The 11177-nt window shown below is 44.8% G+C and overlaps 1 protein-coding gene across 1 annotated transcript; it reads right to left on the reverse strand.

Moving 5' to 3' along the window:
- Positions 1–1628: 1628 nt before the first annotated feature.
- LOC123994976 lies at positions 1629–10776 on the reverse strand. The gene is made up of 8 exons (XM_046298149.1): positions 10646–10776; positions 5453–5524; positions 5133–5251; positions 4952–4997; positions 4724–4821; positions 2495–2979; positions 1964–2365; positions 1629–1829 (listed from the first exon to the last, which is right to left on the reverse strand). The coding sequence occupies exons 3-8, from the start codon at positions 5240–5242 to the stop codon at positions 1663–1665; spliced, it is 1308 nt and encodes a 435-aa protein (XP_046154105.1). The 5' UTR covers positions 5243–5251; positions 5453–5524; positions 10646–10776; the 3' UTR covers positions 1629–1662.
- Positions 10777–11177: the final 401 nt, after the last annotated feature.

The following is an 11177-nucleotide window of genomic DNA, read 5'->3' on the forward strand; positions in this document are numbered from 1 at the left end:
AGTGGATTTAACTAGTGACATCCATAAGGGATTATAGCGTTAACCTGGATTCACCTGGTCAGCATATGTCATGGAAAGAGCAGGTGTTCTTAATGTTTTATACACTCAGTGTAACTCATTGGCACTGAAATAAGTTATTTTCAACCATTAACTGGGGCCTTGTTGAGGCCTTATCTAGGTAAGTAACTGCTGATTGACAATAAAGTATTATTTTGATGTATGGAAAAAATATGGTTTGCAATTCCTATGGAGGGAAGGTTCTCTATGGTAGTTGTTTAACATGACTTCTACTTTTACAGGGCACTGTGGTAAAATAGATGTTTAATCTCAGTGTGACTCCGTTTAAATAAAAGTTCAATCAAATTTAAAAAGCATCAACACAAACACAGGATATGGACTGCACCTGCATTCCAGCATCTGGAATTGACTCAACATGTTTGAGGTGGGGGATCAATACATGTGGGGGAAGAGGTGGCTGTCAAATGTATGATTCTGATATGTACAGGTAAATTCATTGTGTGTGTGTGTGTCCATAATCTGAGGTGTTTGAATATGAATGAGCAGCAGTGTTGTGATGTGTCCTATCCCGTCCTTGCAGAGTGATCTTTCTTGGCCTCATCACATGTCTCAGTGGCTCCTCCTTAGGAGGGATGGGGACACCACCATGGGACAGATGCCACACTCATCGTTAGAGATCGAACTTCAGACTCCCTCCAAAACCACTGAACCCCTCAACACACCGAAAGAGATTATGGTGCACACCCTTAGGGGGAGCCGGAACAGGATAACTCCCTCAACTCACAAAGACACAGAGAAGGAGGAACTATCCAACACCCAGGGAGAGAGAACGAGTGACCTCAGTCGAACACAGCCAGACAGAGGTGGAAGAGGCATTAGATAGAGGAGGTTACCCCAGAGGCCATTCCTCCTGTTCATGTGAGCAAGAAAGAGCAGAAGGCTTCTGATCAGCCAAATGGCAGGTACAGGGAGAGGTCATAGTGATTCACACCCACAGAGAGAAAGACAACCCACACAACCTCCTGGTTGAGATGAACCACACAGAGGTAGAGGCAGAGGGCCTTCAGGGCTAGCCAGTCAGCCTGCCTGCTCTGATCCTCAAGTCAATTGTTTTAAAATTCTTGTTCATTAAAGAATTGTATTCAATAATTGAAAGGTCCCATTTACTTAATTATCATTTTTCACTGTCTTCAACCCTCAAGAACCAGGGTGATTCTGGGTCACCCTTTTCCTGGGCAAACAACTTGCATATCGTCATAGACTAGGCCAAAACTTTAAACTTTTAACCTTGCATGAATAAAACAATGCAGTTTTTTATAGTGAGCAAGAGTTGGGCTTTTTCCTTTTCTATGATGATTAAAATGTTTGGCTGCACCTCAACTCAATGTTGGTTGAGCGCCTTCAGTTTTTTTGTTGTCAAATAATACATTTGTTTTTAAATGTACAAGAAGATTATTAAAAGCATTAAAATTGGGATGTTTCCCACTTATTTACACAACCTACTCCACACTTGCAAAAGTGAAAGTTTATAGAAATATCCTGAAATGAAGTAGTAAGCAGAAAAAAAGCAGAATTGAGTCTAATTATCATTTTAGAATTTAATGGTCTATGGTTCAATCCCTTTTCTGAAGGTGTGATGAATAATTAATATTGTTCCTCCTCTTCCTTGTGGCAGGCGCAGCAGCACACTGCCCTCCAAAGCCTGCAAAATAATCGCCGGACTGCCCCTTTCCTAGCTCTGCATGAAACATCCAGTGTCACGTCCTTGGTGACGTGTGGGGTGACATCCGGGATGACCACAGCAACATCCTCTGGAAAGGGAAAAAGGAGGAACAGAATGAAAACAAATGCAAACCGTAGCTTCTAAACACTGGCCAGTTGAAAGGTTCTACTAAGATGTCATGACAAACGGCACCTGTCAGAGTACTCTCTAAGTATTACTCACCTGCTTGGATGTCAGCTGGCAGAGTGGCGAAGACGGCCATCGTGAGAGTCCTTTCTTCAGGTGTGACGTCCACAACCTCCAAGAGGGAAGAGATGGGCTCTGCCTCTGTCTTACGGGTGATGTCCACAACCTCCAGGTGGGAAGAAGCCGGATCTGCCTCTGTCTTACGGGTGATGTCCACAACCTCCAGGTGGGAAGAAGCCGGATCTGCCTCTGTCTTACGGGTGATGTCCACAACCTCCAGGTGGGAAGGAGCCAGATCTGCCTCTGTCTTACGGGTGATGTCCACAACCTCCACGTGCGAAGAAGCCAGATCTGCCTCTGTCTTACGGGTGATGTCCACAACCTCCAGGTGGGAACAAGCCGTGTCTGCCTTTGCCTTTGGGGTGATGTTCACAACCTCTAGGTGAGAAGAAGCAGGGTCTGTGTTATGGGTGACAACAACAATCCTGATGAGCTCTACTACTACAAGGAACCAAGATGTCATCAGAACAGGCGTCTGTCAGAGTGCTCTCTATCATTGCTACTCACCTGCTTGGATGTCAGCTGGTAGTGTGGTGGAAACAGCCACCGCGAGGACAGGGGGGACTGGTAGGGTGGCTGCAGGGGGCTGGAAGCAGCTCTGCACCTCGTCCGCCACAAAGGCACAGACAGAGCTCATATAAAGAGGGCTCTGCAGGTCATCGGTGGAGAAGGACTGACTAATTCTCCCGAGGATCGACCGCACAGAGTCAAAAGCAGCAGCCCGGGAGAAAGGGATGTGAGGGGAAGGGTCCTTTAACATGCAGGAGAGCTTCTCCACTACAGCCGCCACCATGCCCACGGCCATCCCGCTTATTAGGATTGGGTGCTCTGAATGTCCTTCCTCTGGCTGCAGCCACAGGGCCAGGAGGAGCCTGGGCACCACCTCCACCACCACCTGAGATGGGCTGAACAGGTTGCTACAGGGATCATTAGACTGCTCGCCCAGAATGCTTCTCACAGCTCTTTCCACGATGCTGTGGACCTTAGGATCGCTGAAATCAACAAAAAGGAGAAGACAAAGCTAAACGATGTGCAATGTGCTCACAGAGAACTGTCTTGGTCTGTTTCTGCAAAGCAAGGGCTGATTTCAAGGTTTTACTGCTAACCTACAAAGCATTACATGGGCTTGCTCCTACCTACCTCTCTGATTTGGTCCTGCCGTACATACCTATACGTACGCTACGGTCACAAGACGCAGGCCTCCTAATTGTCCCTAGAATTTCTAAGCAAACAGCTGGAGGCAGGGCTTTCTCCTATAGAGCTCCATTTTTATGGAACGGTCTGCCTACCCATGTCAGAGACGCAAACTCGGTCTCAACCTTTAAGTCTTTACTGAAGACTCGTCTCTTCAGTGGGTCATATGATTGAGTGTAGTCTGGCCCAGGAGTGGGAAGGTGAACGGAAAGGCTCTGGAGCAACGAACCGCCCTTGCTGTCTCTGCCTGGCCGGTTCCCCTTTTTCCACTGGGATTCTCTGCCTCTAACCCTGTTACGGGGGCTGAGTCACTGGCTTGCTGGGGCTCTCTCGTGCCGTCCCTGGGGGGATGCGTCACCTGGGGGGTTGATTCACTGTTGTGGTCGGCCTGTCTGGGTTCCCCCCCCTTGGGTTGTACCGTGTCGGAGATCTTTGTGGGCTATACTCGGCCTTGTCTCAGGATGGTAAGTTGGTGGTTGAAGATTTCCCTCTAGTGGTGTGGGGGCTGTGCTTTGGCAAAGTGGGTGGGGTTATATCCTTCCTGTTTGGCCCTGTCCGGGGGTGTCCTCGGATGGGGCCACAGTGTCTCCTGACCCCTCCTGTCTCAGCCTCCAGTATTTATGCTGCAGTAGTTTATGTGTCGGGGGGCTAGGGTCAGTTTGTTTATCTGGAGTACTTCTCCTGTCCTATTCGGTGTCCTGTGTAAATCTAAGTGTGCGTTCTCTAATTCTCTCCTTCTCTCTTTCTTTCTCTCTCTCGGAGGACCTGAGCCCTAGAACCATGCCCCAGGACTACCTGACATGATGACTCCTTGCTGTCCCCAGTCCACCTGGCCATGCTGCTGCTCCAGTTTCAACTGGCCTGGGCCCTAGGACCATGTCCCAGGACTACCTGACATGAGGACTCCTTGCTGTCCCCAGTCCACCTGGCCATGCTCCTGCTCCAGTTTCAACTGTTCTGCCTTACTATTATTCAACCATGCTGGTCATTTATGAACATTTGAACATCTTGGCCACGTTCTGTTATAATCTCCACCCGGCACAGCCAGAAGAGGACTGGCCACCCCACATATGCTCTCTCTAATTCTCTCTTTCTTTCTCTCTCTCGGAGGACCTGAGCCCTAGGACCGTGCCCCAGGACTACCTGACATGATGGCTCCTTGCTGTCCCCAGTCCACCTGACTGTGCTGCTGCTCCAGTTTCAACTGTTCTGCCTTATTATTATTTGACCATGCTGGTCATTTATGAACATTTGAACATCTTGGTCATGTTCTGTTATAATCTCTACCGGCACAGCCAGAAGAGGACTGGCCACCCCACATAGCCCGGTTCCTCTCTAGGTTTCTTCCTAGGTTTTGGCCTTTCTAGGGAGTTTTTCCTAGCCACCGTGCTTTTACACCTGCATTGTTTGCTGTTTGGGGTTTTAGGCTGGGTTTCTGTACAGCACTTTGAGATATCAGCTGATGTACGAAGGGCTATATAAATAAATTTGATTTGTAGATAAATGGATCAAGTCATATGCAGGGCAGTACATGGAACTTACATGTCAGCTGGCGAGGAGGGGTGCATGGAGCGGCGGAGCTTGCAGAAAGCCTCGTGCTCTATGTCCATCATTTTTAGGCAAGTGTTTACTTCCCGGGCCTGCAGTATGAAACAGGAAGTCCCATTAGTGTAATTTCACAACAGATCTATTCTGCTGTGCTAACTCGTTGTTGAAGGCTGGTAAAGAGCTCACTAACTTGTAGTGTGTCTCTAACTCTCATTCTCTTACCACCCGAGCGAGGTCGTTTCCCTCCTCCAGGGTTTCCTTCCACACCCTTCAAATAAAACACAGAGCAATTCAACTTTCCTGGCTTCTGATTTTTCTGTTGTTTATTTGACCCACAGCACCTCCTGGAGTGCTGCTGGTGGCAGGGAATGGCAGTGAAGTCGAGTGCTGACGTGGTACTCACCTCTCCCTAAGGGATTTTTTGCCCTGAGACACCAGCCAGTTGCTCATGTGCTCCGTGGTGACATGGGGTGGGACCTGACCTCGACTCTGGAGCAGCAGATAGTGGATCATGAGCTTCTTCTGCAAGATGAGGTAAGGTGTGAGACCGTGCCACAAAATACCATATCATGTGCTTTCAGAAGGGCCTCTCGCAACTTTTCACAACTGCTCATGCCTCACAATTTGCAAGTGATATTAAGAACTCTTATGACCACCTTCTCTAAACTGTCATGAAATACAATTCTCTTTCTGTTGTTTATGTTTTTGTGGGATGAATCTTACCTGTTTATTGTAATATGTTTCCTCCCAGCAGGCCTGCAGAGTCTGAAAATAAAGGCTGCTTCTACAGAATTCCTTTGAAGATGATGAAAATAATTATGCTTTCTTATGCACAGGCATTTACAGTATGCTGAAATTAATTTCTCCTAAGATTACCTTTGTGGGACCATAAGTGAACTCTGGAATGCACCAAACCCTATCCATGGTAAAATGGGGAAGAAATGCAGCGCTATAGATATACGGGATGCTCTAGAGATAACAGGAACGACTTAAAGTCGCGAATGATCAATGACTGTGGAGTCGTCCAATATGCTGCACTTAGAATTGAGTTGTAGGCGATGTTTGGCGCAAAATAGAATGTTTACATTCTATTGCCATCGAGAAATGGAATGTGTAGAACCTGTATAAATGGGTATGCTTCTATGTCTTTATTTCGTGAACGATTAAACTCTTTATTATGTCATAATGTGTATATGAGGATGTAGGAGCCCGTCTCGATTCATGACGCGATTATCCAGGTGCATGTGGTTTAGACCTACTAATCCAACCTTGCCTTACAAGTTAAGTACATGATTTATATATGCCTATGTTAAGTGGTTCGTTCTGTGTTGTGTACTTTTAATTAGGACGCTGCCACAACTGGAGGTCTGCTAGTTGAATAATGTATTATTTGCCCTGCACACGAAGAGACAACACACATTATGTTAACCCTTGGCGCAGTCCTAGCTCTCAGGCACCTGCGCAAGCACATGGACACTCACTCAAACACTGTCCCAAGTACTCACAAGTTACAATAGATACCCTAGTTAGCGAGCTTTGTGGAACCTTGGTAACATAAATCTTTATATTATCCACATTGTAACAAACTTATGGTAGCATAACAGTACATTGTGTAACATTACCACGGTTTTATATTGAACAATTTCGGCGCCAAGGACAACATACCTTTCAAGCCGAAGGTCAGGCAAAAGAGAACAATAAGGGGGTACGGAAATACAGATAACCCGCGATGGGCCAAACCAAAATATACAAAACTTTTACAATCACATGTATGTACAATATTGATATGAAAAAGGTGTTTGTACACTTTAGCTATGCAGCTGTAATGAAATAAAACAATACACTGAATTATTAGTATTATTATCAAGTTATTAACGTCCCCTCTCGACCTGGCCTATTTGAATTGGTCCTTGTGTGCAAATTGGTACATAATCTAGGGGGACAACACACTGCTACATTTATACAAATCTATCGTCCACATCCATTTAAAGCAATGATTGTCAATTGAAGATGTGGTTGTTGTGTTATCCTGGTGTGCGCCTTGAGAGTCCTCTTAAGCACATTATTCCAATATTTCCAAGCTCTGAATTGACACAGGGAACACCTTTGCAAAGATATTCGGTTAAAAATAAGAGTATGAATGACAATAAACGTATGACTTGGATTGTATGCATAATAGTGTAGTAAACAGTATCGCTCAGCGTGGGAACTTTTGGTGTTTGGAAAGTATCCGTTATAAGTCTCCATGACACGTATCACTTCGTTGTCTTGTTGGTAATAGTAAAAATGCATGACAGTCCGCATTGTAATGGTCTAACAGGTGTTTTTCATTCTCACATTAAACAGACATTTGAGAACGGAATTGCTTAGAGTTGTACTTACGACCTCAACACCCAATATACTCACACGCGCAAATACTCACATTCAGACTCATACATACACGCTGTCCTTCTCTCCCCTTCGTTGGTCTCTATTTTTTACATTTGTCAGAGAAAATGACAATTTTCATGGTATTGCTTTGTGCACTGACTTTACTGAACTCTGGAGAAAACGAACATTGCTGCTGGGTGAGTACATCTAACAATGTGCTCTCCCGTCCATTAGACATTTTGTCTGCAGGAACTCGCTCTTTTTCACTCGGTCCACTCGTCCAAGTGCCGATGTATTTGTGGCATGATGTGAACAGTAGGAATTTGTGTCACTACCAAGGTCTCATGGTTTTAAATGACTGTTTTGTATTGTCTGGAAACTCACTTGTAGAATTCGCTTGCGGTAGGTCTCTTAAAAAAGAGAAGCCGTGCAAGGTTATTAAACCCAAGTGCCTAGTTATTCTTCTTTTGTTGATATCAGGTAACGTGCAACCTAACCCTGGCCCTGATATGCAATGTCTCCAAACCCCCTCTGATTTTAAATCAAGATCTGGTTTTGGTATTTTTCATTTAAATGTACGCAACCTGTTGTCAAAAATTGATGGGGTTAGGATTTGGGCTAAATCAACTGATGCTGATGTAATTGTGTTTTCTGAAACCTGGCTCAGCAAGTCTGTTTTTGTGGTTTACAATGTTTATCGCACTAATCGGGTTAAGAAAGGTGGGGGTGTGGCTATATATGTAAAAACTAAATTCCCTGTAAGTGTGGCAAAGTCTGAAGCTATATGTAAACAGTTGGAATTTCTTTCTTTGAATATTGAGGTTTCAAAGGGTCTCTCTATAACTGTGATTGGCTGTTATAGACCCCCCCCCCTTTGTTCTCGATGTTGCATTTTCTTCTTTGACGCACCATATGTCTAAACTTCTTTACAGTGAAATGATCTTGATTGGTGATCTCAACTGGTGTTGGTTAAAGCTGGTGTCTGATGATTTAAAAATGTTTTGTAATTCTATGAATCCTACCCAGTTGATTAACTCACCCACTCGCCCAAATCTTAAATGCCCAGATCAATCTACCCTGATTGATTTACAAATGTTCCACATAATTATTCTGCGGTTGGTGTTTTTTGTAATGATTTAAGTGACCATTGTGCTGTTGTTGCTGTTAGAAATACTAAGGTTCCTAAAACAAACCCACGTTTTATTCTAAGAGAAATTTGAAGTGTTTTAATGAGCAGGCTTTCTTTCATGATTTGTTTTATTTTGACTGGAGCGGATTGAGTTTATGACGTGAAAACTGCCTGGAAATTATTTCAGGATGTTTTTTTTCCAAATAGTAAACAAACATGCTCAATTCCACAGGTTCAGAGGGGCGGGTTAATCCATGGTTTTCTTTTGAGCTGTTTTGTATTTTTCACGACAGTAATCTAGCCTGAACTAAAGCAAGGAAATCATGTTCTGATGCTGATTGGCTTATTTTTAGGCAGTTACGAAACAAGTGTTCTTTTCTTCTCGGGAAGGCCAAATCTGAATATTTTATGTCTGTTACCACTGATAACCTGAATGACCCTGTCACGTCCTGACTTCCGTCATCATGAAGTGCTTTGAGAGACTAGTCAAGGACCATATCACCTCCACCCTACCTGACACTCTAGACCCACTCCAATTTGCTTACCGCCCAAATAGGTCCACAGACGATGCAATCTCAACCACACTGCACACTGCCCTAACCCACCTGGACAAGAGGAATACCTATGTGAGAAAGCTGTTCATCGACTACAGCTCGGCATTCAACACCATAGTACCCTCCAAGCTCGTCATCAAGCTCGAGACCCTGGGTCTCGACCCCGCCCTGTGCAACTGGGTACTGGACTTCCTGACGGGCCGCCCCCAGGTTGTGAGGGTAGGCAACAACATCTCCTCCCCGCTGATCCTCAACACGGGGGCCCCACAAGGGTGCGTTCTGAGCCCTCTCCTGTACTCCCTGTTCACCCACGACTGCGTGGCCACGCACGCCTCCAACTCAATCATCAAGTTTGCGGACGACACAACAGTGGTAGGCTTGATTACCAACAACGACGAGACGGCCTACAGGGAGGAGGTGAGGGCCCTCGGAGTGTGGTGTCAGGAAAATAACCTCACACTCAACGTCAACAAAACTAAGGAGATGATTGTGGACTTCAGGAAACAGCAGAGGGAACACCCCCCTATCCACATCGATGGAACAGTAGTGGAGAGGGTAGCTAGTTTTAAGTTCCTCGGCATACACATCACAGACAAACTGAATTGGTCCACTCACACTGACAGCGTCGTGAAGAAGGCGCAGCAGCGCCTCTTCAACCTCAGGAGGCTGAAGAAATTTGGCTTGTCACCAAAAGCACTCACAAACTTCTACAGATGCACAATCGAGAGCATCCTGGCGGGCTGTATCACCGCCTGGTACGGCAACTGCTCCACCCTCAACCGTAATGGCTCTCCAGAGGGTAGTGAGGACTGCACAACGCATCACCGGGGGCAAACTACCTGCCCTCCAGGACACCTACACCACCCGATGTTACAGGAAGGCCATAAAGATCATCAAGGACATCAACCACCCGAACCACTGCCTGTTCACCCCGCTATCATCCAGAAGGCGAGGTCAGTACAGGTGCATCAAAGCTGGGACCGAGAGACTGAAAAACAGCTTTTATCTCAAGGCCATCAGGCTGTTAAACAGCCACCACTAACATTGAGTGGCTGCTGCCAACACACTGTCATTGACACTGACCCAACTCCAGCCATTTTAATAATGGGAATTGATGGGAAATGATGTAAATATATCACTAGCCACTTTAAACAATGCTACCTTATATAATGTTACTTACCCTACATTATTCATCTCATATGCATATGTATATACTGTACTCTACATCATCGACTGCATCCTTATGTAATACATGTATCACTAGCCACTTTAACTATGCCACTTTGTTTACTTTGTCTACACACTCATCTCATATGTATATACTGTACTCGATACCATCTACTGTATGCTGCTCTGTACCATCACTCATTCATATATCCTTATGTACATATTCCTTATCCCCTTACACTGTGTATAAGACAGTAGTTTTGGAATTGTTAGTTAGATTACTTGTTGGTTATCACTGCATTGTCGGAACTAGAAGCACAAGCATTTCTCTACACTCGCATTAACATCTGCTAACCATGTGTATGTGACAAATAAAATTTGATTTGATTTGATTTAGTTCCTTTTTTTTACGTCTCTATTTTAGTTTGGTTAGAGCGTGAGTTGGGGTGGGCAGTAGTGTTTTGTTCTGTGTGTTAGATTTCTATGTGTTTGGCCTGGTATGGTTCCCAATCAGAGGCAGCTGTCAATCGTTATTTCTGATTGAGAACCATACTTATGCAGCCTGTTTTCCCACTATGGGTTGTGGGTAGTTGTTTTCTGTTTTGTGTGTATTGCACCTTGCAGAACTGGTCATTTGTTGTGTTGTTGTTTTTTGTTCAAGTATTTGTATTTATTAAAATTATTATGAATACTTACCACACTGCACCTTGGTCCTCTTCTCCTTCTCCCGACGACAATCGTTACAGACCCTAGAAAGTTTTGGAAAGCTATTAAGTCTATGTCTGGTAACAGTAATGTTAATGAATTACCGTCATGTGTTTTGAAGGACTCTGTTGATGAATATGACAAAACTGAAATGCTGAATTGTTTCAATGAGTACTTTGTATTCTCTGGTAGGCTGTTTGATTCAGTGTCCTCTTCAAACACGTGGACTGGGATATGTTCCGCATTGCGTCAAACAACAACATTGACGAATACGCTGATTCGATGAGCGAGTTCATTAGAAAGTGCATTGATGATGTCGTTCCCATAGCAACGATTAAAACATTCCCAAACCAGAAACCATGGATTGATGGCAGCATTTGCGTGAAACTGAAATTGCGAACCACTGCTTTTAACCAGGGAAAGGTGACCGGAAACATGACCGAATACAAACAGTGTAGCTATTCCCTCCGCAAGGCAATCAAACAAGCTAAGCGTCAGTATAGAGACAAAGTAGAGTCACAAT

The sequence above is a fragment of the Oncorhynchus gorbuscha genome, linkage group LG14, assembly GCF_021184085.1.
Source record: "Oncorhynchus gorbuscha isolate QuinsamMale2020 ecotype Even-year linkage group LG14, OgorEven_v1.0, whole genome shotgun sequence".
In the NCBI taxonomy this organism is placed as follows: Eukaryota; Metazoa; Chordata; class Actinopteri; order Salmoniformes; family Salmonidae; genus Oncorhynchus; species Oncorhynchus gorbuscha.